The 27,665-nt window shown below is 42.7% G+C and overlaps 4 protein-coding genes across 6 annotated transcripts; 2 read left to right on the top strand and 2 right to left on the bottom strand.

The window, feature by feature from the left end:
- Positions 1 to 44: 44 nt before the first annotated feature.
- Positions 45 to 6,714, bottom strand: LOC308387652 (F-box only protein 40-like). The gene is made up of 6 exons (XM_080867851.1): positions 6,540 to 6,714; positions 4,791 to 5,966; positions 3,231 to 3,517; positions 2,930 to 3,061; positions 1,219 to 1,558; positions 45 to 476 (listed from the first exon to the last, which is right to left on the bottom strand). The coding sequence occupies exons 1-6, from the start codon at positions 6,540 to 6,542 to the stop codon at positions 258 to 260; spliced, it is 2,157 nt and encodes a 718-aa protein (XP_080723977.1). The 5' UTR covers positions 6,543 to 6,714; the 3' UTR covers positions 45 to 257.
- A 514-nt stretch (positions 6,715 to 7,228) lies between these two features.
- Positions 7,229 to 19,082, top strand: LOC308387653 (F-box only protein 40-like). The gene is made up of 9 exons (XM_080867852.1): positions 7,229 to 7,292; positions 8,342 to 8,374; positions 9,651 to 10,212; positions 10,511 to 11,016; positions 16,912 to 17,091; positions 17,206 to 17,447; positions 17,634 to 17,765; positions 17,936 to 18,221; positions 18,317 to 19,082. Exons 2-9 carry the CDS (start codon positions 8,372 to 8,374, stop codon positions 18,512 to 18,514), a joined length of 2,109 nt encoding a protein of 702 aa, XP_080723978.1. The 5' UTR covers positions 7,229 to 7,292; positions 8,342 to 8,371; the 3' UTR covers positions 18,515 to 19,082.
- LOC308387654 (uncharacterized protein) lies at positions 13,928 to 15,599 on the bottom strand. The gene is made up of 4 exons (XM_080867853.1): positions 15,444 to 15,599; positions 15,069 to 15,302; positions 14,451 to 14,540; positions 13,928 to 14,307 (listed from the first exon to the last, which is right to left on the bottom strand). The coding sequence occupies exons 1-4, from the start codon at positions 15,571 to 15,573 to the stop codon at positions 14,048 to 14,050; spliced, it is 714 nt and encodes a 237-aa protein (XP_080723979.1). The 5' UTR covers positions 15,574 to 15,599; the 3' UTR covers positions 13,928 to 14,047.
- Positions 19,083 to 20,227: 1,145 nt separating the features above from the next.
- ccdc92bb (coiled-coil domain containing 92Bb) lies at positions 20,228 to 27,332 on the top strand. 3 transcript variants are annotated; one of them, XM_080867571.1, is made up of 4 exons: positions 20,228 to 20,512; positions 20,849 to 21,037; positions 21,141 to 21,188; positions 25,790 to 27,332. In XM_080867571.1, the coding sequence occupies exons 1-4, from the start codon at positions 20,473 to 20,475 to the stop codon at positions 26,503 to 26,505; spliced, it is 993 nt and encodes a 330-aa protein (XP_080723697.1). In that variant the 5' UTR covers positions 20,228 to 20,472; the 3' UTR covers positions 26,506 to 27,332. The 3 variants fall into 3 exon arrangements, with proteins under 3 accessions (XP_080723697.1, XP_080723696.1, XP_080723698.1); XM_080867570.1 differs by having other exon boundaries at positions 20,849 to 21,049; XM_080867572.1 differs by having other exon boundaries at positions 20,889 to 21,049; positions 25,790 to 27,328.
- Positions 27,333 to 27,665: the final 333 nt, after the last annotated feature.

Genomic DNA, 27,665 nt, shown 5'->3' with positions numbered 1-27,665 from the left:
TAGCTTGATTTATTTATTTATAATTAAAATGAACTTCAGTGCTCTTCTGACATCATTTTTAAATATATGTAGTTTCTAAGATTCAGTTCAACATGTGACCCCAAAACTTATCTCTGTAAGCATTAATTTTATATTTATTGTGATTTTTCTCCTGTAATTTTAAAGTGAACTGCAGTGGCAGGAGATATAGGAATAGAAGGAGGGGGAAAAGAAGTTAACATGCAATAAAACCCCAAACCAGACCAGTTTACAGTGAACTACATCATGATTCTCTTCTGCTGGAACATGGTAACCAGAGTGGGAGGTTTGCAGCTTGTGTTGGGCTGGATTTCTTCTCGCATGCGTGGCAGGTAAATCTTCTCCGTCCTGGACTCCCTCTCATAATAACGACACACCTTTAGATGCTCTGAGATAGGCGGCACATCCTGAAAGCACCACGTATCCACCGGAGAGAACAAGGTACTGAACTGCCAGACCTGCAGTGATGAACAGCGATGGAGATGCAACTAAATATAAGGTCCTGACTGCAAAAGTGGGATATCTCACATTTTATTTCACATTAAATCTTTCAGTGCTTTGATTGTCCAGAATGGTCACTATTACAGTAGTCTAAAAAATGAGGTGATTTGCAGGCCTCTGCTTTTTCAAACTGGGAAACCATTCAATCTGTCATTTTTATTTATTCTGAAGTTGCTTCAATTATATTTAGATAAGGGTGCTCTTTAGGGTGAAGTCAATATTTCTAATATAATCTGCTCCAAGTGGTCACAGCATGAATTATGTGATTCATGAAGTCAGAAAAAAAGACTCATGATTACAAAGATGTTAAATTGCATTCATTCACTGACTTTTTGCTGTGAAATGTTGCATGCGATTACTTCTTTGGCCTTCAACAATTAAACAGCCTGGTAAGAAACGTCAGCGTTGTGTTTTCTAAACTAAATGTAGCATCACTTGATTACTATCAAGGCAACCCTGCTACATGATGACAACAAGATCAACAATCATCTGGTTTCTTGTGCCTCCAGCTCAAAGCCAAACTTGCACTCGTCCCTCATATCTTCCTTCTTTTATGCTGTATTCTTGCCTTTATTTCTAATATTTACTTCTAATCTTAATTGCCCCTTGGGGATAAATAAAGTCTTTCTGATTCTGATAAACATGAAATATCTCGCATTATGTCTACTGTGAGTCCTGTTAGCGTGGCTCCAATCTTACCCTCTGCTTCACCCTCCACTTGGCTCCTCCATGAGAGTAGGTCTTCCTCTCCCAGCGGAGGGTGACCATCCCTCTCTCCTGCAGCTGAGAGGAGCACACCTGCCTCATGAGGTGGGACACCATAGCCAGCTGGGACAGGGAAAAGCTGTCCAGGAAACTGGCCACGTGGCACAGCACTTCGTAGGGAAGAGAGGTCAGCGAGTCGTCCGCTCCTCCCGCTCGACTGCCTCTCTTCCTCCAAGCAAAGCTGGTGGAGGCATCCGTGCTCCTGGATGTCTGGGAAGTGTCACCCAGGCAAACAGAGGTGGTGGGAATCAGGCTGAAGCAGCCTAGATCATCGCTGAAAGTACAGACGAAACTGTGGTCTTTGAAAGAGTATTGGATTTTTATTTGCAGAGGATTAAAATGCTTTGACTCTGATCTGAGTTATAGATTGTTAAAATAAAAGTTATAGTAGCTTTAAGGTTAATTTATGCATCATATTTGTTATTTTCACAACAGTGTGATGTTAAAAGTGTGACTTGTGATGAAATAAAAGATTAACTGAAGTTCTGAAGCGTTGTTCAGTTTGATGCTTTCAATTTTACAGCCCAAAACCAAAATCAGGGACACCTTGCAAGCAATGAAATATAAGAGTGAAGCATTAAGAGCTAAACTTACAGATAGTGTATTTGTGTGCTTGTAGAAGCTACAAACATCCAAAAAGGAGAAAATATTACTCAAGGAGGCCAAAACATGACAGCTGTGTTCTGCATCTGCAGGATATGTGAACAGATAACTATGTGCAAAATGTTTAACTAGTCAGTTTGATAGTGTGTTTCTGCTGCCCTCAAGTGGTTACAAATAGTTGTTGCAGATTTACACGATTCACTTTGACATAAAGAGAAGTGTGGAAAAAAAAATCTACACGCGCCACGATTCAGCAGCTCAGATTCAGAAGCATCTTTAGCAGCAATAACGTGAAGTAATCATTTTCTGCAAGACTTTATGAGACTTTGATATCACTGTGCAGGAGTCTTTGCCCACTCTTGTTTACAATGTTGTGTCATGGAGGTTTGTGGGCGCACGGTTATGCACGGCTCTCTTAAGTTCCCACCACAGCATTTGAATCAGTTTTTGGACGGGGTCATTGCAAAAGTACTTTCTTTCCCTGTACTTGAGATCATTGCCCTGTTGCATGACCCAGGCTCACATTTGACTCTTGAATACTTTGATATGGTTTTGTTTGTTCAAGTCAGTGGCTGCAGTGCACTCAGGTCATTTGGCTACAAAATAAGCGCAAACCATCACTCCTCCACCACCGTGCTTTAAAGTTAGTTTGAGGTGTTTGTGCTCACATGTTGCTTAGTTTCTGCCAAACCTCCACTGTGGTCTCATCTGTACAAAGGACGTAATTAGTAAATGTACTTCACTGTTGCTCGCAAATGTTTTTCAGATTATTGCAGTTACTCTCTGCCCAGCACTAAAGTTTACACAGGAGTCTATGCACTCCTGTGTAAACTTTCTTTATCACATGACTGTATAAAGAGCTTTTTTATTTTCTACACAACTCTGAATTGATTTTTTTTTATTGTTTATAAAGCTCAGAAAGTGAATTAGAAATGTAACTGGGACACAGTGCAGTTAGAATGTGTACCCTGTACCCCTCTAACACGCTTCAGCTCACAGTTAAATTTGTTTACATTTCGATGAACTCTGTGATTTCTCTCACTTGTAGCTGATGGTGGCTTCGTGTGTGGAGGGCTGAAATCTCCTCTGGCTGTAGCTGCATCCCAAGTAAGCGAGCGGGCATCTCTGCTCGAACCATCCGTTTACACACATCTGGATATCACTGTGGACGTTCCTGCACACGACAGAACATTTTTTATTAGAAATAGATCACTTTGCTCTCATAGTATTAGATGGGGTTTAGAGCATCATTCTGAGTCAGTGACTGCTTTGTGTATTTCTTGTTCAGGTCTTAATCTCTTTAAACGATGCAAAACCTAAATATTTAAGAAAAAACAACTCACTTGTAATGTTTGCCATATTCTCTGCGCTGGAAGGTGTGTCCACAGAGGAAGGTGAAGGCAGAGCTGGCCTTGTGATGTCGGCTGGTGACGCTCTCCACCTGCAGCTGAAGGTGCAGCTCAAGCGGTTTGACAGCCGTCAGGTCGGCCAGCGAAGTGTTTCTCCGGAAAGGAGCCGACAGAAAGCTGTAGGTCTGCGTGCCTTCGTCTGTTAACAGAGCGTCTGTGCACACGCTTTCTGCAATGAGGTGACCCCTCAGCTCCTTCTCCAGGGAGCACAGCAGAGAGGCCTGAGCAGCCAATCAAACAACAGAGCAATATTTCATCGGGGAGCTTCGTAGCTGGTGAGCATTAAACAACAACGAAAGCAAAAACGACTCTCATTTATTAAACATATGACAAATATGACAGAAAACGTCATCAGTAAACAGTAACACTTGTTTGTTTACTCCGTACTTTGAGAAAACATGAATATTTGTTCTCTGCACATTTTGTTCCATTGGCTTGTGATGCTCCAGGATTTAAAATACAGTCTAAGAAGGTACAAGAAAGATATATTCCTGCTCAAGAACATGAAAGAAGTTTTTTCACTCACACTGTCGGCTTATAAAATGTAAAAAGAAATTAAAAGCCCTAAAAAACAACAACAACAACAACAAAAAAAACCAACAGTTCTTTCTGATATTGTCCTGCAGCAAAGCCACACTCTCCTCTTAGATAACCAACTTAAGTGGTTTATTTTATAATTTTTGCATGTGTCCCAGCACTAAAACCTACCGAAGAAAGTAAAAATGAAAATAGACATACATTTTTGTAAATGACCTGAAAGAACTTCAGTAACTTTGTCTTCTCGCTTCAAACTTATTACCATTCACCTTCATCAGCTAGACTCTGTTTTCATCAGGGTGTCAGCTATAACCATCATGCTTTATATGTTTTACAATCATATTATTCCTGGCTTTTAAATCTCTTTTAATATTATTATTGTTGCATTTTGTTGTAAGGTGACCTTACAATTCAGGACAATGATTCAGCTCTATGAGGTTGCTGAATCATTTATAATGTTTAATTACTTTGACATACACGTCTTAGGACTGTGGATGGGAGCGCAGGAAGAACTAATGCACATGGAAAGTCTTAAAATCATTATGAGTAATGCAAAAGGAGGTATTGAGTCTGTGGAAATCCTTTACTGGACTTGTCTACAGAGCTTTTCAGCCATTCTGAATTCATGGGTCACCTCTCTAACAAAACTACAAAATGCACAGCATTAGCAACTATCTCGTGAAACAGAATGCAACATATATTCCTCTGGGGTCAATAGAGACTGAAAACTATAAAGCTAAAAGCAAGTAAGCAATCAAGCAAAACATTAAGACACACCTTTAAAACAATAAGCAGCTGTCTGCTGATAGGTCTGAATGCATGAATGAATCTGAATGAATCAGTGCTGTGTTCACTGCTTGTTTCTGCTGTACCTTAGTGACTTTTTTAAAGCCTTTGCAGGTCTAAAAGGACAATTTTACAAAAAGTCTACAAGGAGGTTCAATTTCTTTGCCTCACCTGAACTTCCTCCCACACTGGCATTGCCTCTAGTGCCACCCCCAGGTCACTGGTATCCACAGCTTTGCTCTCTCTTTTGTAAAAACCTGGGTTGCGGATGCGGCTCTGCTTGGCAGAAAAGCTGGTCGGGACTTTGAAAGTGCGCACAATGATGATCTTCATTGGCTCCAGGCGCTCATATGTAAACTTCTTCTTGTTCAGAGTGCTGGTCAGCAGTTTGCAGGTGTTTGATGATGTTGCACCTCCACAGGTATCTGCTTTATCTTCTTCCGTAATGGTGCTCAAGCCTTTCCCCCTCCCTTTAGCCAGTCCCCGTCCCCTTCCTGCCACAGCTGTCCCCTCAGTTTCCCTGCATCCACCCATCTCCATGCTGAACATTCGCTCCCAGGCGCTGTAATTTTCAAGATGATCAGCCTCTATTCCTGATGCCCTTGCAAGAGCCTCTCTTTCTTCCTGTGTAAGCCCCTGCTCATATTCGACCCGAACCTCTTCCTCCTCATCTTCTTCTTCTTCTTCTTCTTCTTTGTCATCAGGGGTATTATCATTCAAATTGTACGTGTTAAAAGAGGCCCAGGCGAGCTCACTGGCTTGTTTTGCAGCTGCCCTTTCTGCTGCCTCCTTCTCCAACATGGCCTTTTTCTTCCTCTCCTTTTCCTTCCTTCTCTCCTCCTCCATCCTCCTTTCCTTCCTCTCCTCCTCCTCCACACACTGGATCAGCTCTGGGAACAGTTTCTTCATCTTCATGGAGTGAAAGAGGCGGTCCTGGTCTTTCAGAGCCAAGGCCAGGTCCAGACACCTTCCCTGCGCTCTTTCTCTGAGCAGGTTTTCATGCAGCTCCATGTTTGGGAAGGAGTGGGCGTCATTGGCTGGCCAGCGGTTCCACTCCATGGAGCAGTACACCACGCTGGCCGGGCACACCTGGAGGTGAGCTGCCCGTGAAGAGCGAGGCAATTGGATCGGGCAGCCGTACTCAGCGTTGATGCAGGGCACCCTCACATTAGGGCAGAGCAGCAGGTGATCCTCTTCTTTGCACAGATGGAAGAGAGCGCCACAGAGCAGACGGCAGGGGATGACTGCGCAGCACACAGAGGCCTCTACCCGAGCCCTGCAGCGGCGGCTGTAGCAGGAATCACAGTGGATGTGGTGGCGCACCTTGGAGGCCCGAGAACGGTGACTCTGATTTGAATGAGAAAATAAACAGGAGGAGCCAGCCGTGTAAGAATGATGACTTACTCAAAAAGCAACACAAGACATTAAAACACAACTCATTAAAGCTGAAATATGTAGAAGAATTAGGTGAAGAAGGAGTCAATGTCGCACGTTCTGTTTCTAACCTGACTTTCTTTCTGCACATCGTGTTGGCTGCTACATTGACTGACTATCCCGTCTTGAGCTACGAAGTGATATCATAGAAAAATCTGTGCTGTTGCACAATCATACTGGACATGCTTTTGCATGTTGGATGCCCAAGAACGATCACTCTGATTTGGAAAAACTAAGAGAGACCAGACTGATTTTTCAGGAGGTCTTACTAAGCCAGCTTCTTTTGTCAATTTTTAAAAGTAGAAACAATAGATGTATAACAAGACAGGTTTAAAAAGGATTTCGGCAAACAACATATGTGTTCAATGGAGAGATGACAAACATAACACACCTCATGTGACAAATGTAAAGCTGCTGAAGGAAAAACAACCAACAGCGTTTTGAAATTTTTGGGGGGATCTGACGACTGCAAAAATGAAATCATACCATTTTTTCAGATCCTCTGGTGCCAGGTCTCTGAAGCTGCAGGTCTGCCCTGTGAACAGAAAGGAAACTGTTAATCAGACTGAGCCCAGTGCATGTAAATGGACAATCAGAGGATATCAGCAGAATCCTGTGGCGTAAGATTCAAAGAGGGTTTGAGGTTTGAAAGGAGAGAAAGTCCTCGCACTCCTTCTGGTACTTTTAAAGACCAAGTGTTTCCATGTGTGTCTGTTATGTGTGTTTGTGTGTTATAAATAGAGCTCAGCACTGACTGAGAAATCTTATACGGGTGGTCAGAGACATGGTTTGGGTTACTGGTCGTCTCAGACACTTGCATCAGAAATCTGCCTACTTTCATTCTGCGCGCAGCAAAACGAGGCAGATTCTTGCTTAATATCCAAACGGAGTCCTCTAGTGGATATTTAAGTGTTGTCAAAACACTGTCAATGTGAATTTATTTTGCAGTTGTTGCAGCAGAGGCTGAGCTACTTGTTCTAATGTACTTGTACTAACAAACTTGTGCTCGGACACATAAACTCAGGCTGTGAATACGGAGATAGGAAGTCTTGTATAAAGTTTGGCACCTGTGGCTCCCCGCTGCAGCAATGTTGAGAAGCTGAGCGCGGAGTTATTTCTACTTGTGAACCTGCTTGTGCTGCTTGGCTAATTATAACCTACCAGTTCAAAGAGCACGGGGACAGAAAGCAACGTTATAAAACCAAAGAGAAAAAACAACTCGTCCGTGCTGTCCAACCGGTAAGGTATTCGTCGAGAAGGTTTGACTCCATTGTGAATGTGCTGAAATTCTCTGAGATTACCTGGTTTCATCTCTAATTTGAAAGGATTCCAGTGAAACTGCTCGAACAAGTGATAAAAGTGGAGAAGTGAAATATTTCAGCTGATCTAAGTGCTCGTCTGACTTGTACGTGTCGAGATTTACAGCCACACAGGCCACAGCTCGTTCTGGGTGTCTTTAAAACTGCACTAGAGCCAAGTGACATTTGTTTTACGCTTAGTGCAAAAGCTGCTGCATCAGTGTAGAAATGCTGCCCAGAACTTATTTGCCTGCTTGTTTTGCCTGTTTTAGGTCATTATTGTCAGAGTCTACTTGTTACTGAACAGGAAAGCAAAACAGTGGGAAACTGTTTTGACTTTCACAATATTTTTTTTGCAGATGTTCCTTCAGTTTTTAAAACCATGTCCGGTCAGGATGGCGTGCAGTGGTTAGGACTGTTGCTTCACAGACTGTCGTTCTAGGTTTGAATCGAGAGGTTGCTCTGCTTTCTCTGTCTGTACCGATTTCTTGATAGATTCCAGTTACAACTTCCCCTCTGCAGCTCGGGATCGGACAAGAGGTTTAGAAAACATTTAGATTCTCAAGTCGTGCAAAAGGGTAGTAATATGTTTTGTTTGAACACCTCTGACACATCCTGGCAGCAACCAGACTGAGAAGCATGAACTCTCCAAAGGATTCTGTTGTGTGACTTTGGAGTTTTTCACCCTTTTATGCAGACAAATGTACAGAAACATATTTGTGGGTTTGAATGAGTGCGAGATGAACTAAGTAAAAAATTTTAATGGTTTATGGCAACATATGAGCTTCGGTTTTGTTCATTTTTCTTTGTTTACTTGTCTTTAACAATCTGATATACTGTACGTGACCAGTGATTATGGATTGCATGTGGATTAAATGTGGCCTATATTATTCAGTGTTGGGATGATGTCACAGAAAGGTCATATCATGTCATATCATGCTTGACAGAAATGTCAATCATATACATTTGCTTTGTATTTTCTTCTTACAGAGTTAGAAAACCAGCTGAAGTCCCGTTAATATGGTGAGTCAGACTTTTTCTGCTGTTGAATTAAAGATTGAAGCTCATAGAGCTTTAAAGGTGGAGTATGTAAGATTATTGGTTTTAAAGATTATTTAAACCAATGGACAAACCTGCTTCCATCTCATATATACATATGTCTATTCAGATACAGAATAATGTAGATAATTCACTGCTAATGCTATTTTCTGATATCCCACTGTCCTCCACTCATTATTATAATGACTTATGTGTGGTATTAAGGACAGTGTTATTACTATTGTACTATCAAGACTAGACAACCCCATTGCCTAGCTCTAATAGATCTATGTATTATTATGATATTATCATTGTTGTATCTTAAAGATAATGGAAATAATCATGCATGCATGTAACTTGAACTCCCCACCTTTCCAAGCTACCCCCTTTTTGAATATAGTAACTATATAGTCTAACTGAGATAACCCCCATCACTCTTTTCATCGTTAAATTCTCTGATCCTCTGAGTTTAATATGATCAACAAACCACTTATACTGTAAGGAGGCTGTCCCCCGACTCCGATCAGGTCTGGGGGTGAACCAGAGCTCTGAAACTGGACTTGTAACAGTTGTAATTCCTGCATTATGCGCACCATAGAAAAGATTTCCACTTACAAACCATCACTCTTGACCTCAGTGACCTTTTGTGCCAGAGCTGTCCTCTGAGTATAGTCTCTGACTGACTGTCTCTGTAGTAGTTTTACAATCATTATTACTGTTATATTCCCTTTTTTCACCCATCCTAAGTGCATTTATTTTGGACTGAAGAGAAATGAGGACCCTCACACTCAACACACACTCTCACATTCACACCACACCTATTCTCTTTACCTGCTCTGTCTTGTCTTGTTGGTTGTCATATATCTTTCTCTAAGTATCCTAATCCATGTGATGTCCTACTCCTTTTGTGGTACTCTTCAAAATAAGGTTCATTTAAAAAAAGATTCAAATATTATTAAATTAACAACAGATTATGAAACAACAGATCATGTGTATTGTGTTGTAGAGATATCCACCAAAGTTTGCATGCTAATAGCACATGCTATCAGTTTGTATCTAAAGACTAAATTGAGAGCTAAAATGAGAGCAAGAAGCAGTGCAAACAGGTTACGCCTATGATGCCAGACCAACATAGAGTTCTGAAGCATCCCTTTATTCCAGGGAATTTCACATATTGCACCTTTAATGAGCCATATTTTCATATATTGTAAACATCTTGTCATCACTGAATCATTCTGGGTTTTTTCCTGATCCAAATCAGAGTCGGCGTTCTCGGGCCTCCAGGATGCAGCAGCACATCCACTGTGATTCCTGCTACAGCCGCCGCTGCAGGGCTCGGGTGGAGGCCTCTGTGTGCTGTGCGGTCACCCCCTGCCGTCTGCACTGTGGCGCCCTCTTCCACCTGTGCAAAGCAGAGGATCACCTGCTGCTCTGCCCTAATGTGAGGGTGCCCTGCATCAATGCTGCGTACGGATGCCCTGTTCAGCTGCCTCGCTCCTCACGGGCATCCCACCTCCAGGTGTGCCCGGCCAGCGTGGTGTGCTGCACCATGGAGTGGCTCCGTTGGCCGACCGATGACACAAACCCACACAGCCACAAAGCCCTGCAGGACAACTTGGTGAAAGAAAGTGAGGGACAGGAGGAGGCTCTGGACCTTGCCATGGCCATAATCGATCAAAAAGACCTTTACAGCCGCCTAAAAATGAAGCCGCTCTATCCGGAGCTGACAGAGGAGGAAGAGGAGGAAATAAATGATGAGATGAAAGAGGAAGCAGCAGCTGGTGGAGTAGTCAATGGTGTCGTAATCGAAGATACCAGTGATGGTGGGTAATAGTGGTGCTTTTCAAAAGATGCTTTCCCTAACAAAATCTGCCTAAGAGTTACTGAAAACCTAAAACCCATGAGAGATTAAAAATAAATTGAATTTTTTGTGAGATTAAAATCATGTTTTAGGTACTCTAAAAATAGATTTGTGATAAATAAATCCTTAACACTTCTATCAGCACAGAATATTTCTGGATTAAACTAAAACATCTTCAACTGTTTTTGAATGTTTTTGAAACTCAGTAAAGTTTAGTTTCTCTCTTTGAAAAGTGTATTTCATTTATTTTTTCTCTCCAGGTCTTCCTAAAAACACCTCCTGTGAGCATAGTGGTGCTGAACAGACTGTACCAAACAGTGCTGTGCAAGGTTCAGGCATCAACAAAGATAAATATGACCTGTTCGAGATGATGTTCAGCATGGACAGAGGCGGCTGTGAGGCCGCTCAGGAAAATCTGAACAACCCCAAACAAAACCCAAACGTTGGTGACAAGGGAAAAACTCAGAGTGGCAGAAATCCAAAAGGGACTGAGAGGCAGGACCAGACAGACGCAGAGAATGACAGCTCTGCTGCCAAAAACTGTCCCCCAGCGGACACCAGTAAGACCGGGATGGCCCCGTGGCAGGAGGGAGTGCTGGACCGTTTGGGGCAGGAACTCACACCACAGGAGTACAACATGTACGTGGTGCATCATGGTCGCATGCTGCTAGCCTTTGGACAAATCGAGGCCTGTACTCCAAGGGAGAAAGACTTTGTGTACGGCAGCTTGGAGCCTATTCCAGTCCAGACACTGCGCTCATTCAAGGTGATGAAACTACATTTATTTTTTTATTGTAAAACAGAAATAGGACAGAACAGGATGTTTAAGTGCCACTGTTGCCTTACTTAAAAAAAAGAAAAGAAATGCTACTACGTCTCTCATTTTTCATTTGAGGATAGATGGATAGACGCCACTAGGACGTCATTTCCATCCGTGTATGACCATTCAGACCAGTTCTAAACAGTCCAAAATCTAAACTGGACTTTAAGAGCTCCTTTTACATCTGATTTTGGGTTTTAACTAAGAGCAGGAAGTGGAAAATGAAAACGTTAAGAGTGAAGCACAAATAACAGCTGCTAAAAGCTCCAACCAAAGACAAATTGCACTCAACAATGTTAAAATCCCAAACAGACTTATTACCAAGTATCCAACACTCAAAGCTGAGGTTTACAGGAAAAAAGAAATATATAGTATTTACTGAGGTTTCTTATTGCTATGGAAGCTTCTTTGTCCCACAAAAAACTGCATTCAAAATTTCTAAAACTTCTAAATTTCAACTTACTCGCTTAAACTTCTGAGAAAAGAGGTCAAAATCAACAAAAGAACTTTAAATTACAGTCTCCATTTCTGATTTGTGTCATACTTTTTAAAGTGAGTAGCTGGACGGTGTTTGAAGACAACTCCATCACTTCAATTCAAACTAATACCATAATAATACATTAGCGACCAAAGGAATTACAAATCTTTGCGATACCACGTCTTTCACTCGCCAGTTTGAGGATCTGCTGTCCCGCGTCGGTCCCAGAATCTCCGCCTAGACACCAACTACAGGCGCTCAATCCTACCTGCAGAGCGCCTGTCCATCTGCTTGAGGTTAGTAAAAGTGTTTAATACTTAGTCCTTTATTGATACCTGTGCTAATATATGCTAAACCATCCGTTTATACACTGCTAACATGGATGTGCTATGCTAACAGTGAATGCATCGGTGTTTACTGAAAGCAAACTGTGGTACAGAGACGACTGTGTATAATATTTCTAGTGATACTCGAAAGGTCTCATCAAGTCCCGATTTAATTCGATTTATGCTGTTATCAGTGTTTACAATGATAGCACGGCTGTGGTGTCATATCAATATATGCTCTCGGTGTTTGCTGATAGCAAACTGGTATGAGGACCACTGTGAGTTAACCTTTGTAGTGATACTCACTCCTTTTTTTTATTTAGACCAGGTTTAATTCTGGGATAGTTGAATATTTCTATATAATCCCCGCAGACTGTTTTAGATTATATCTAATATACATTATGTAATTATCATTAAAATTACAAAATGTTTTATGTAAGATTCATGTTTTGTAATTTAAATCTGACATCACAAAAGTGTTTTGGAATTTCAATAATGTATTTGTAACTGCAGTACACATAACACTAATTTTAAACAATTTTGTCCAGGTTCCTTGCCACCGGGGACTCCTTCAGGACCATCGCGTTCAGTTTTCGAGTTGGTGTCTCCACGGTGAGCCAGATCATCCCCCAGGTAGCGACGGCCATCTGGGACTGTCTAGTGGATGATTTCATGGCTGTGCCTTCACCTGGAGACTGGCGGTCCACAGCAGAGAGGGATCCCAGCAGCGCTGGAACTTCCCTCTCTGCTGTGGAGCTCCGGATGGTTCTCCTTGCTGTTGTGGATGCAAGGTATCGCTTCCGCGTTATTGATGTTGGGGGGTACGGGAGGACCCGGTGGTATTCTGGCCAACTCCACCTTTGGTCAGGCTCTTCGGGCTGGGACTCTGCCTCCTGACCAGCCTCTACCTGGTGGAGAACACCGTGGAGCCCAGCCCCATGTCTTTGTGGCTGATGAAGCGTTCCCGCTGTGGCGTGAGCTCATGAGGCCTTTCCCTGGACGCCTCCTCCCTCTAGAGAAGAACCTCCACTCCAGGGCCAGGATGAGAGTGGAGGGTGCCTTCAGTGTCCTCTCCTCACAGTAGAGGTTGTATCGGCGCTCAATGGAGCTCCGTCCTGAAATTGCGGAGAAGTGTGTGAAAGCAACGTGTGTTCTCCACAATTTTCTGCACTGTTTGGACGAGAGTGGGGCACCTGCTGTGAGGGGTGTGGCACCTGCTGTGGTGGAGCCGTTGCAAGGCCTGGGTCGTGTAGCAGCAAACAACTCCTCCAGAGGCTGTCCTGGTGAGGGAGAAATTCATGGCCCACTTCTCGGCGTAGGGAGCTGTGTCTTGGCAACCAAAGGAGTAGCCTGTTTGAAGTCCGAGTGACTTCCCCACAACGGCTCTTTTAAGAGCCACCCACAAACCTCTAAAGAGTGTTCCTGTCTTTTTCAATTTTTCTTAATAAATGGAGCTCTACTCCAAAACAAACTAGCCTCTTTTTACTCTCTTAAGTAACTTGTCTTCACTGTGTTCCCATAACCAGTGTGATGCAAAAGTTTGGGCAACCTTGTTAATAGTCATTATTTTCTTGTATGAATCACTGTTACAATGAAAAATGTCACTTGCATATATCATATAGGAGACACACACACATTGATATACACTAAATACTTATTTCATTTCTCTTTTTTTGTGTTGCCAATTTATGCACCTGCTTGATTTAGTTTAAACAGTTATTGCACACTTTCTGTAAACCCAGTGAACTTCATTTCACTTCTCAAATATCACTGTGTGTGTCTCCTATATGATATATTTAACTAACAATTTTTATTGTGACAACCAACAATTTGTACAGGAAAATAATTACTTTTAACAAGGTTGCCCAAACTTTTGCATCACACTGTATTGGTATATTTTGTCATTAGTATAATATGAAATAAATTCTACTTGTGTCAAGTCGTGTGTCAACATTTGCTGTGTAGTAGAACTGAGACATTAGTCATTACAAATGTTTATTGGAAAAAATATATAAATTCACTAACAAAAACATTAAACATAAATATAAAATTTAACTATTTACAGAGACAGGAATAAAAAGGACCCAGCTTGGAGTGGAAGAGCCTCAGGGAGAAGGAGGAGAAAAATAACAACATTGTTTCTGCCCTGGAGAGCTGCTGCCTCATCAGAAAACTACTGATCATTAGGGTCCAATGTTTCCAAATTTAACACAGCTGTGCTGTTTTCAAAAACTAATTTATATATTTGAAATTTCACGAATTCTCGTGTCTGAGGCGGCATGCTCTCCAGAGCAGGAACAAGGCCGAGGAGGAAATACTCTGTTGCAGACGGGCGTGGCCTCTTTAGGCACTCCAGGATGGCCAGCTCCACCGCCGATGGACCGTCCTGGGACCTGTCCCTCAACCGCCTTCGAGCTGTCCTCCTCTGTGGGCCTGTAAAACACAGCACAAAAAGACAAAGTAATGAGAAGGCTGCTACTAGATTTTCATTTTCAAAATTGAAGAAAAAAAAAACAAACAAACAAAAAAAAAAAAACAGGATATAAACAGATTGGTTATAGATATTTAGTACATGCCTGTGGGTGCAGCAGCAGGAGTGGAGGGACCAGGGACTGGGGAGCCAGGAGAAGCAACAGGGGATGACTCTGCTGTAGAATCAGTTGACTCTATCAAGACAATATTAAATGTTAACAGGTTGAAGACAATAGTCAGAGAAATTATATAGAGTGGTCTCTCATTTATTGCAGCACATGAACAGTAGTCGCAGTTCTCACAAGTTGATTCTCAAAGTGCAAACCTTTGTCGATTTTAAAACGTAAAAGTATTATGCCGCGCTTTTTCCAAGGCGCCACTTTTGTGCGCCTTTTTCCCTCGCGGTGCAGGTGTGTATTTCCGAATGAAGGTCATAGTTATGAGTGTTTTTGTGCTGTTTTTTTCTATTGGACGTGATGGTTATAGAAACCAAACATGATACGTTTGGCAAGCGCAGGAGACACGACACGGAGGAGATTTGTCAATCAGGCTGCAGAATGCAATGCTGTACGATGCAATAAAAAAAAAAAAATCAGCGAAAAGGCGAGGCAGTGACGGATGAACAGCGGGACCACTGTATACTGTTTATTAATAAACAAAATATATTCCTATATGACAACACGCATAAATTAACTGCCTACATTAACTCATTGTAAACATACCTTCTGACTGACACTCCCCTGCTGCCTCTCCGGGCTGTCCCTGGTCCTCGGGGGGGAAGTTCTCCACGGTCCGCACCAAATTCCCACTTGTCTCCCGCGGGGTGAGGAAGGGGTCCAGAAACCCCATGACCGCGAAGAACTTCCATCTCCTCCCCGATCCTGCTGCAGACCCACTCCTCTTCTCCTTATTATACGTGTCCCTGAGGCTATTCCACTTTCTCCTGCAGATGTCCTCTGAATAAACACATTATCTTGTTAGCGGAAAGGTATTTGTATATCAGTGGGAAAATAGCGGGACAGTAGGCGGGCTTGCTAGCTTTTGCGCGGCTTCATCGGGTCAGTCTGAAAATTAAAAAGAAGAATGAATGAACTTACCAGGTTGCCCGATCTCCTCACTTATGTGCCTCCAAGCTAGGTCCTTTTTATTCCTGTCTCGGTAGAAGTAGTAGCTAGCATCATATAGCTCTGGATAATTAGCCACGGCTCTGATGAGCTTTTCCTCCATACTGAATGAAGAATGAAGGGCTTTGGCTGGATCTGCCCCTTTGACCCAGGTCAGAGCCACGTCACCAGGCTCCTGATTGGTTGTCGCGGCACGATTTGACGCTGGAGTTCAGATTTTTCCATCTCGAGCGGTTGACGCGATATGCCCGTATGCACAAAATGCAACACAAAAACTGACACGCTTGGTGTTTTTTTTTTTCGCGAGTCAAACGCGCCAGACGCGGTACGCTGTCATCGCGCTTTTCCATTGACTTTACATGTAAACCTGACGCTCTGGCCGCCTCTATCGCGTTCGGTGTGAAGACAAACTGCTTTATAAATACATGTAGACCAGTGATATGACTTAATTTGCTTAAAAAAAAGTTTCGATCTCCTGGTTTATTATACTTACAATAATCATATTTATGCTAGTATTAACTTCGATAATCGTTTGAGGGATACTTTTTACGTTTTTTGCTTTAAATTACTTTTATGGACAAAATCACATTATCCCCACTACTGCTGGGGTGGAAGCTAATGGGACAACACATAAGTAAGAAAAAAAATATCATGTCAGTGTCCTGTAAAATGACTTAATAGCATTACCTGCCCTCTGTGATGTATTGTATCCTGTGCCAGCCCTCCAGGGTTGAGCAGCATGATAGGGTTTTCTCTGTACAGCAGTGAAAGATCCTGGTGTACAGAAGAAACAGATGTTACAGATGTTGTTCAGTTATAGCACAAACTTCATACTTCTAAAGTGCTTTATTTTAACTTACAGAAGCACAAAATGAATATTGGATATTTGACATGTCTCTGTGTGTTCCATCTTTTAGTTTCCCAAAGTTTCCCTCTTCTTCGTACTGAGGCGTCACACGTTTTGTCTCACTGTATATACGCTGAGCAGCTTATAAATGCACCATTATGGTCCTTTAACCTGCTGGAAGCTTTAACTTTTAGATAAAACGGACTGTAGAGGCATTGTCACATAATATATAGTAAGCAGAGATACAGCCATGAGTTGTAGTGTGAGTAAAATAACTGAACTTTTCATCACCAAACTAAAGTGGCTTACTGCATTTGATTCAAGTGCTCATAATTGGTGTTCAGTAGAAATGAGTTCCACCCACTTCAAACTAGTGAGACTCTCACAGCTGAAGCAGTGATCTGTGTCTATATGTGCAATCCTACCAATGAGATTAAAGCTGACATTTGAACTTTTAGTAGCCTTTTAAACAGAAAGAAAACAGTTATTCAGCCTCTGCTGTTGACCATTCTGGCTTTAAAATATCCACCAGGATCAGAAAGCACAAAAGGTTCTCTGTTCACTGTACTCGCTTGATGTTTGTCTTCCTCACAGGTACCTGACAGCTATCACTACAGGCGACGTGTTCATCTATACGACACGGCCGCATGGGTTCAAAGTGAACCTCGCGGTGTGGACACATCGGACCTCGGAGTCAAAGAAGATGAGTGGCTCACTGATGAAGCAGCAGCCACGCTGCTGGGCTATGCAGAGGAAGAGGTCATGGGTCACAAGGTATAACATGCTCAAGCACACAAGCAGTTCAGGAAAAAAAGTGGAAAGTCTGAAAACCTTTATATGGTTTATAGTTGATCGGGTATTGCAACTGACTGGTTTCCCTCCCTGCAGATCAGCGAGTCGAAAGCATACGACGGGCTCTACATTGACGTGGGAACGCAGACATATTCGTTTCGCTCAGCTCCTTTCAAAGGGAAGACCACCCTGGCTGAGGTGATGGTGGACAGACCGCTGAAGCTTCACCTGCAGCTGCAAGCGGAGAGTGTGAACAGCAGACACAACAGAGCCAGCTGTGTCTTCACCTTCCTCTGCGGTCACACCTTCCACCGACGAGAGTTCGCCACACATGTCAGGTGTCTGTGCAAAATCTGCCCTCAGCATTAAAGTAATAAGTGTTAAGCTCTCACTGGAAGCAACTGTGGATGAGCGCATTTTTGTCTTTTTATTTTTAGACACAACCTGCAAAAAACAAAAAAAATGTGTATGAATGGCCCTGGTTGTGTGCTATGAATGTATAAACTGCCATGTTCTTTTTCCAGGAATGTGCACTGTGACATCCACACATGTCTGAGCGGTTGGTTCGAGCAGCGGTGTCCACTCGCGTATCTGGGGTGCACCTATAGTCAGAGGAGGTTTCATCCTTCCACACATAAAGCTACCGTCACATACAAGTGAGCACAACTCATATGAATCCACAAGGATTCATTTGTTAATGAAAATAGTCTCTTAATGTCTTAAACATTGAGTACAGTGAGTGCACCAAAGGGAAGATTTTATTGCATATGCTCCTCCTTTATTTTAGTTTTAACTCCACCCACTCTCCTTTTTCCCTCCCGTACAGTAAGGAGCTGAGGAGTTTTAACTTGCGTCCAACATTCGAAGGATTAGTAGGTGACAATTCACCCACGAGCTCAGAAGGAAGAGGGGGCTCTTTGGGCTCTCTTCCCTACGAGGTGCTGTGCCACATGGCCAGTTTCCTGGACAGCCTGTCCCTCTTCCAGCTGGCTCTGGTGTCCCGCCTCATGAGGCAGGTGTGCTCCACTCTGCTGAAGGAGAGAGGGATGGTCACCTTCCGCTGGGAGAAGAAAACCTACTCACACGGGAGAACCAAGTGGAGAGCCAAGCTTGTGAGATATAGAAACAAAGCCAGCTAGTTCATCACATACTATGGCAATTATTCCTCCTTTGGTCTTCTCCTGACTCTGTTTTGGTTTCTCTTCAGGTGTGGGAGTTCAGTCATCTCTTCTCCTCAGTGGATTCGTGGCATATGGCTGACATCCCTCCTATATCTGCTCACCTGAAAGTCTGTCCCTACTACGAGGTCTCCCTGCACAGTAAGCCGGTTTCCCTCCCCAGCATGGACGAGAAATGCAGCCAGAAGAGTTCGAGCCTTGTCAACCATTTCACAGGAAACAGATGACAACAATTCCCCTGCTGCACCTGCCCCAAAAAATGTATTTATGGCCAGGTTATTCTGCACAGATATCAAGAGTGTCTTCTATAACCATTATGTTGCAAAACTCTACAGAAAAAAAGTTACCTAAACTTAACAGAGGCTTTTGGCTTACTGGAAAATAACGTGTTCTAAGTATTATCATTAATCAGACTTTTAGCTGATGATATTTGTATTGTGTGGGATTAAGATGATTATAACAGAATAAAAACTGTTAATGTTAAATAGAAAATAAGTTCATACTTTCATTTATAAATATACTATATGTTTATTAGAAGTGTTGATCAATCATATTTTAGTCATTTTAAACAAAACAGCTGAACTGGTTCAAGGCTTTTTTGTTTTTATTTGTCAGAAAAGATATTAAAATTAACACCTTTGTGGTTTTTACAAAGATTATATGCAGAACCGTAGGACCTAAAGCTGGATAAACATGATGAGGTATACCATTGAGATATAAGAAAGAGTTGTTGAAGCTTGGTTAAGAGGAGAGACTGAGCAGCCAAAAGAAGAAGATCATTGTGGTTCATCTTGGTCTGTGAAAATGACAACGCACATAATAAATGCTTTCTTTGGACATCATCTTTAAATGTGTGACTGATTGTGGACTTAAATTTTATTTCAGTTTTTGTATATGTAATATTCATATAACTGCTACCTCCTTTTAATTTCAGAGGCAAACATTGACTTAGCTAAAGCAACAATTACTGGTTACTTCTCTTTGTCAGACAAAACATCACCTGCCAAAGCAAATGCTGTTTTTTGTTTTGTATTTTAGATCATTTTTGAAAGATTCAGAGTTACACAAAAGGAAAGTATTCTGAATCTGCACGAATGAGAAACTTTACAGTAATTTTAAACAGAATATATATTTTCCATCTTTTTTTGGTCCAAGCTTTTAAAAGAGATATAATTATTTTCACTCTGTTCGGGATGTTGTCCACATCAAAGGAACAGATCAGAAAATAGGGACTTTTTAGGTTCTTTAGTTTCTTTCTTTACCAACACTTCACAAAACATATTACAAATTTTAATTTTAATTTCCTTGTCATTGAAAATAAGGTCTTACAAAAAACAAAAGTACACCAGCCCATTCAGTCTCTTGTAGAAGCTCCATACCAGCAATAACTTGAAGTAATCTTTTCCTGTATGACTTCATCCGTCTCTCACATCATTTTTGGAGGAATGTTGACATCTGCTTTTACAGACGTCCTCCCACCTGCCGATGATCAGTTAATCAGCACCTTTTTTGCTGTTCATATGATGGTGTATTTACCTAATGTATCTAATTTTAAGGTAAATACTAAGAACCATATTTATTTCTAACAAAGAATAAAAAGGGCATACTTTCTTTTTACCATAACTGTAAATTAAATAAGGTAAATTGATTAAATGAGTAAAATAAATAAATTTTACTGGATATGTAAGACAATAAAAACAGAACATAGAAGAAATAATCTAATACAGAAAATGCTGCTGATTGGAATTTTTTGTGAAACAGTTTTTTCTATCCTTGTATGAAGCACGGGTTGCTGTCATATAAGCAAACTACACTTCTGACTCTGTTCACGTTGGAGTAAAGATGAACTGTTGTGGGCTTATTGGTGAATTTTGAGGCATTTAGAGCGGGTTACATTTCAGGAAGCTCCTCCTCCTCCTGGTGCTGCTCCGTGGCACCGACAACCTCACACTCCGTGGTGCTTTTGTTGTGAATACATCACCGCGCTGCACATAGCCAATAACCAGAAGGTTACGAGGAGGTTGTTTCGACTCAGCCTGCAGTAGGATTCATTCATTCGTGTCGTCCCGGAGAAGAAAACAAGCGAGCGCTTTTGCAGACTGATCGCTTTGCACGGGCCTTTTGTTTTCTGCGTTTCTGCTCCATCAAGGACGGGAAATAAAGAGCCAAATCTATACGGAGATCCATGACAGACGCTTTGGAGAGGATATCGCTTCAGTATCACGGTAGGCCACAGCCAGTGATGGAGATAAATGAGAGACTGAGTAAACGTGCAGAAATGAGAAAGCTCATAAAACTGATAATATTAAATAAGAGCAGGCTACTGTCAAATCACCCAAGAAGCAGATGCATAGAAATGCATTAAAAACCCTTAAATGATGTCGAAAAGCATTGTAATATAACACCAGTTATGCTATATTGCATGAAGAAAAATGCATAATTACTAATGGATATCATTGAGTGATATAATCTTATTTTAAGTGTTCGCTTGCAAGTATTACTCAATGCCAGCATTGAAACTGCGACACTAATATAAACAGCTGTGGTAATAAATCTTGCAGCCAATCCAAAGACAAACCAGCCATCAACATCTGTGCACAGGTTCTGCAGGGGTTCGGCCATGGATGCCGGGAGGCTCGAGCAGCAGGTGGCCAGTGTGGAGAGAGGCATCACCTTCCTGAAGCAGGAGCACCTGGCCATGCTGACTGGCCTGCAGCTGGAGATCACACACCTGAAGAGGCGCTGTCACGGTCAGTGTACAGGTGAACTGCTCTTGCCATCTCATTATGTACTTACTTGTCTTATATTTGTCTGTCTGCCAGCCTGTTGTACTACTTCCTTTCTTGCCTGCAGAGCTGAGCTGTGAGCTGGACTCCAGGTTTCCCGACAGAAACACAGCAGGTGAGAAATTACAAACCCTTGCTGAGCAAGGGAAAAATGATATATGAGAGACGCTGAAACTTTATATCATAGCTGTAGAGATCTAAAAAAGAAAAGATGGGCAGAGGACAACTGAGAATTAACAGGGTTACACTGACAGGGCAAGCTTGCTAATATTTATAAAATCTATATTTATTGTAAATTGTCACAAAGCAGAGCTACAAGTCGATAATAGATTTTAAATACCGTGATTTTAAATCTTGTTTTTCAGTTATCAGCTGGATTAGCTGCTGTCATAGTTAAAAATGAGCCTAGGGAAATAAAAAGTTATGTCTGTAGATCCCAGTGTTGACTTATTTGTAGCAGTACATGATGATATTGGTTTGTTGTTAGCATTTTGAGTTGCATATTTAAAATATATCAAATAAAGTTATCAAAATGACGTGAGATTATAAAGTTTTGCGACTCTTCTAAAAAATAATTAAAGATCCTAGCTCACTGAAATTTAGCCCTTACTTTGTAGATATACCTCTTAGGTAGCACTCTGCTTCCAGTGTGTCTGCCACTATATAGTACTGTAGTATAATACTGACAAATTAGACTCATGTCTCTCTTGATTTGATTCTTGATGTGGTCAAAACAGCTACCCTTAATCTTTAATTTCATTTGGGAGAGGGAGACAAAGTAGAAAGTTTTCAAACTTGGTGAGTGGGGTGGGCGATAAGTGGTAGTTCTGCTGATGTAGCATGTTTTTAATAATGCATGGTGTTCCCCAGTCATGATTCTGACCTGATGTGTCGCCTTTGACAATGTAGACATTCCCACTAACAACCCCAGTTTGGTTTTCAAATCATAGTCAAGACATTCAGCCTCATAATTCTGGCTGCATGTTTGACCACGCTTCTTGGCAGAATTGGTTTCCTGGCACAGACCCACAAATTTTCAATAGTGTTGAGACTGGGACTTCAGAAGCTTAATGTTAGCTTGCTTTTCCAGATATCCAAATTCAGATTTGATGTGTTTGTAATAGAGATGGCACGATACCACTTTTTTATGTCCGATACCGATACCGATATCATAAATTTGGATATCTGCCGATACCGATATGAATCCGATATAGTGTTTTTTAATAAACAAAACTGTTTTTTAAATATCTTGCTGCATTTTGTATAAGTTCATACTCAAGTTTAAAACAACAACTACACTAAAGCTATTCTGTTATACCTGTATGCAAAAAAAAAATTTCATAGTTCAGCAATACTGATCAATCTAATAAACTTAAACCTACACCATCCTCCCTATTCTGGTATTTTAAAGAGTACTTAGCATAAATATTAAGCAACCTAACTAATAGGGTTCCAACTCCCAGCAACAACAAAAATAAATAAATAAAAAATAGGGAACCACCCCTCACGCTCCACCTCATGATGCTTAATCGACGTAATCAACCTTAATTTGATGCAGTGTGAAAAAAAATGCACAGAAATCAATTATTTTTCAAGAAATATTAAATAGATTCAACATCTTTCTTCAACAAAATTGCAGACTGCACAGATGGTACCTTCCCAAAGGAAAAAGTACTATAGCTTACTAGGGTATATATATTAGACTTAATAGTTACTATATACAGTAATTGACTTCTATTCATTTTACATCAAATTAAAACTTTGGGTGTAAGATAATTATTTATTAAAAGCTAGACATTTTAAATGAGAATAAGAAAGAAAAGTATGTCTTTGTGCCCCCTTTTCCCTGTTAATGCCCTATCGGCCCCCCTGGCTAAACTTTGCTAGATCCGCCCCTGCACAGTTACCAGCGTCAGCTACGTAGAAAAAGATCCTCGAGTAGAAAGTAATATTAAATAAATTCTAACAACAGCTGATCAAGCTTAAACGTGCTGCTGTTGTTTATCCGCTGGTTTCCTCTTTCTGGTGCAAAGTGGGCCAAAAGCAAACTAGAGACACGGACTCCTGACAGAAAAGCCGATCAGCTGATCGTTAAGCAGTTTCATGATTGAAGTAGCAGCAAGAAGAGGCAGTCGCTCCATATATCGCTTGTTAAGCTTAACGCAGGAATGCTTTACAAACATTCAGAGATGGACTTACACACTTGCTTTACTTCTCTTGGGATAACTTTGTCGGAGATGAAATGCCGGGTTGCTAGCGAAGCTCCAAATGCTATCCAGACCACTGACAGGTCGGCATGCCACAGCCGCTCTATCACGTGATGCATACTGCTCCGACGTGCTAACGTTCTGAGGTGAGTTACGGTGTGTTGCAAGTTTTGTGAGGTGCTTTCGTGATATTTAATGGATCGTATTACAGTTTTTATTTTTCTCCGATATCCGATCCAGTAATTTAGGTCAGTATCGGACCGATACCGATATGTAATATCGGATCGGTCCATCTCTAGTTTGTAATCATCATCCTGTGGGAACACTCAATCACTCATTATTCCATTCTAATGTACCGGTATCACAGCAAACAGCCCCAGAGCATGATGCTACCACCACCATGCTTCACATTTGCTACACTGTTCTTAGGTTTGAAAGCCTCACCTTTACTCCTGCGAACACACCTCTATTCATTGTGGCGAAACAGCTCAATCTTTGTCTCGTCTGACCATCACATTTTCCCCAGAAGGCGTTTGGCTCGTCTCTGTGGGCCTCGACCTTGAAGGTGTGCTTCTTTCTTGGTTGAAATCCTCCCAGTCCTTGGTGATATAAAACTCACTTCACTGTGGACAGTGATGCTGGTATTCCAGCAGTTTCCAGTTCATGGGAGGCTTGAGCCTTGCTGGTTCCTGATTATTCTTCGGTGGTGGTTCGATCCCAGGCTGCCTCCTGACTGCATGCCAAATATCCTTGGGCAAGATACTAACCCCATGTTTGCCTACTGGTGGTGGTCAGAGGGCCCGGTGGCGCCAGTGTCCGGCAGCCTCGCCTCTGTCAGTGCGCCCCAGGGCAGCTGTGGCTACAATGTAGCTTGCCATCGCCAGTGTGTGAATGTGTGTGAATGGGTGAATGACTGAATGTAGTGGCCTCAGAATCTCATCTCTGATTTTTGCAGATGATGTGGTTCTGTTGGCTTCATCGGGTGAGGGCCTCCAGCTCGCACTGGAGCGGTTCGCAGCCGAGTGTGAAGCAGCGGGAATGAGGATCAGCACCTTCAAATCTGAGGCCATGGTTCTCAGCCGGAAAAGGGTGGAGTGCCCACTCCGGGTCGGGGATGAGTTCCTGCCCCAAGTGGAGGAGTTCAAGTATCTCGGGGTCTTGTTCGCGAGTGATGGGAGAAGGGAGCTGGAGATCGACAGACGGATTGGGGCTGCAGCTGCCGTAATGCGGACGCTGCCGTCGTGGTGAAGAGGGAGCTGAGTGTAAAAGCGAAGCTCTCAATTTACCGGTCGATCTACGTCCCTACCCTCACCTATGGCCACGAGCTGTGGGTAGTGACCGAAAGAACGAGATCGCGGATACAAGCGGCAGAAATGAGCTTCCTCCGAAGGGTGGCTGGCCTCTCCCTTAGAGATAGGGTGAGAAGTTCGGCCATCCGGGAGGGGCTCAGAGTAGAGCAGCTGCTGCTCCACATCGAAAGGAGCCAGCTGAGGTGGTTCGGGCATCTGACAAGGATGCCCCCTGGGCGCCTCCTGGGTGAGGTGTTCCAGGCATGTCCCACCGGGAGGAGGCCCCGGGGCAGACCCAGGACACGCTGGAGAGATTATATCTCTCGGCTGGCCTGGGAACGCCTTGGTATTCCCCCGGATAAGCTGGAGGAGGTGGCTGGGGAGAGGGAGGTCTGGGCCTCTTTGCTTAGGCTGCTGCCCCCGCGACCCGGCCCCGGACAAAGCGGATGAAAATGGATGGATGGATGGATGGATGGATGGACTGAATGTAGTGTGAAGCGCTTTGGGGTCCTTAGGGACTAGAAAAGCGCTATACAAATGCAGGCCATTTACCATTCTTGAACAACCTAACCAGTTTCCACTAATCTGAGGGTGACAGTGTGGGTTCTCTGAAAAAGCTGTACTTACAGTTGGTTGAACTGATGTTGGAATGTGCAGATGTTTAGAACTGGCTCCAAGAGGCATTCCTGACATGTGTAAACCTGTAATTCACCTTCTTAGATCGATCTTAATCGAGTCCTTGGACTCAACTGAGGTGCTGAGTGCTGTCAAACAAATCCTTTTTATGTTGGCAAAGAGAAACTAAGAGTTACAGTTACTACACAGTGCTGGAAATGGTCCCTAATGCACAATAATGCATGCAGGTGGAGATCTGCCAAACTGAAGGTTTTGGAACTTTGTGATTGTACCCTGTACCGTAAGCTCTGATGCAAAATGTGATCTAAATAATAGATTTTTTTTTTTAATTATTGGGCCAGGTTTCACTGACTGATAAGCAAAAGTAGACAGAAAGCACAGTGAAAAGTGAAATTCATGCAGAATAAGATAAGAATGAATGGTTAAGTAGATGAATCAACAGATATTAATCACAGAAAAACAGACCAAAGTCTGGCACTAGAAGGTAAACAGTGAACCCCTCATAATTTGTAGTGTATCTCATAGCTTTAGTATCCACTGAACCTGCATTTCTGTGTGTTTGTGTTTTCATATATGCTTCACAGAGGAGGAGGCAGAGCTGGCGGCACGTTGTGATGCTGCAGAGCGACTTCTACAGGACCAGCACTGCATGATGGTCGCTGCACGGGGGGAACTGCGGGCCAGCCGGGCACGGGCATCGGCACTCGGGAGGAGCCTCAGAGAAGAAGAGCGACGTTTCTTAGAGGAGCTGAAACGTCGAAGCCACAAGATCACACTGCTGAGTCGTGAGCTTCAGCGGCAAAATGTCACGACCACGACCCTCTGTCACGAGCTGCACACTGCGCGGTTAAAACTGTTCCAGCAGCAGCAGAGCAGTGGGTCTGCTCCTGAGGGAGAGGAGGAGGCCAGAGGAAAGGAGCAGGAGGAGGAGGAAGAGGAAGAAGAGGAGGATGAAGATGATGAAGATGGTGAAGGGGAGAGCTCAGACTGGCTACTGTCTCCACCTCCTCCTGTCTCTCCCAGCCAATCAGAGGCAAGGCAGAGGATGCGCATCAGCGTAAGAGAGGAGAGGGTCAGGGCTTGCGTCCCACAGGAGAGAGTGACATCACCACAGCAGCCACACCCCATGCCTGACCCCGCCCTCTTCCTGGTGCCACTTAGGTACCGCCTCCTCCGCATGCACCAGCCAGTCAGATCACAGGATGGAGAAGGGCTGGAGGACGAATGGGAGGATATTGATGACAGCAGGGTGCCCAGGAGGGTGGACATGGGAGCAGGGGAGGGAGAAACTGCTCTGTGATGAAGACAGGGAGGTGGCGTTGTCTTCCAACAGGTCTCAGCTAACGTCTGATGCAGTTATACTAGAAAAAGATCCAGATGAGAGCGATGTAACCTTGTGATTGTGTGTAGATTTTGGGAGGTTAGAGTTAAGTTGTGCAGGAGTGCGTGATCCAACCTACACGTAGACGTTATTAGGTGAATTTGTTAAATTGATGGTGCAGCTTATAGTCTGAAAGTGTGAAGAAACAGGGCAAAAAAAGCAAAGAAGATTAATGGCTTCATATGGATGCCTTTTGATTTAAACACTGTTGATCACAGCTTTTTTCCTATAATTAGTAGCCTTGCCTCTGGGTTCATGAACACTGACATCGTGCCGATAAAGTGGCTGTCTGCTTTCTCACTGCACAAGCTGTACTGCAGGTTTGGAGAGTCACTCTGAAAGGCTTAGGGACATTTTGTAATCATTCGCACTTTATTAAATCCATGCAATGTGCCTGTTAATGGCCGAAAATTATGTGGTCATGTTTTTTGTTCTATAGTTGACTTCTTAGGCTGCCTCTAATAACATTAGCGAGTTCTCTGCCCTAGTTAAGTCTCCCACTAAGCTGTAATAATTTATTTTATATTCATTACATGTTTCCTTAGAAGATTCTTTAAGGACACAAAGGTAGGGGGAAAGTGCATCATCCAAATCTTTATTCCAGGCTTAGGTCATACATACAGTGGGGCAAAAAAGTATTTAGTCAGCCACCGATTGTGCAAGTTCCCCCACTTAAAATGATGACAGAGGTCAGTAATTTGCACCAGAGGTACACTTCAACTGTGAGAGACAGAATGTGAAAAAAAAATCCATGAATTCACATGGTAGGATTTGTAAAGAATTTATTCGTAAATTAGGGTGGAAAATAAGTATTTGGTCACCTCAAACAAGGAAAATCTCTGGCTCTCACAGACCTGTAACATCTTCTGTAAGAAGCTTTTCTGTCCCCCACTCGTTCCCTGTATGAATGGCACCTGTTTGAACTCATCATCTGTATAAAAGACACCTGTCCACAGCCGCAAACAGTCAGACTCCAAACTCCGCCATGGCCAAGACCAAAGAGCTTTCGAAGGACACCAGGAAAAGTATTGTAGACCTGCACCAGACTGGGAAGAGTGAATCTACAATAGGCAAGCAGC

Source organism: Rhamphochromis sp. 'chilingali' (genome assembly GCF_963969265.1).
Source record: "Rhamphochromis sp. 'chilingali' genome assembly, chromosome: 19".
Lineage (NCBI taxonomy): Eukaryota > Metazoa > Chordata > Actinopteri > Cichliformes > Cichlidae > Rhamphochromis > Rhamphochromis sp. 'chilingali'.
The sequence above is the reverse complement of the archived record's forward strand: the minus strand, read 5'-3'. Positions and strand labels throughout refer to the sequence as shown.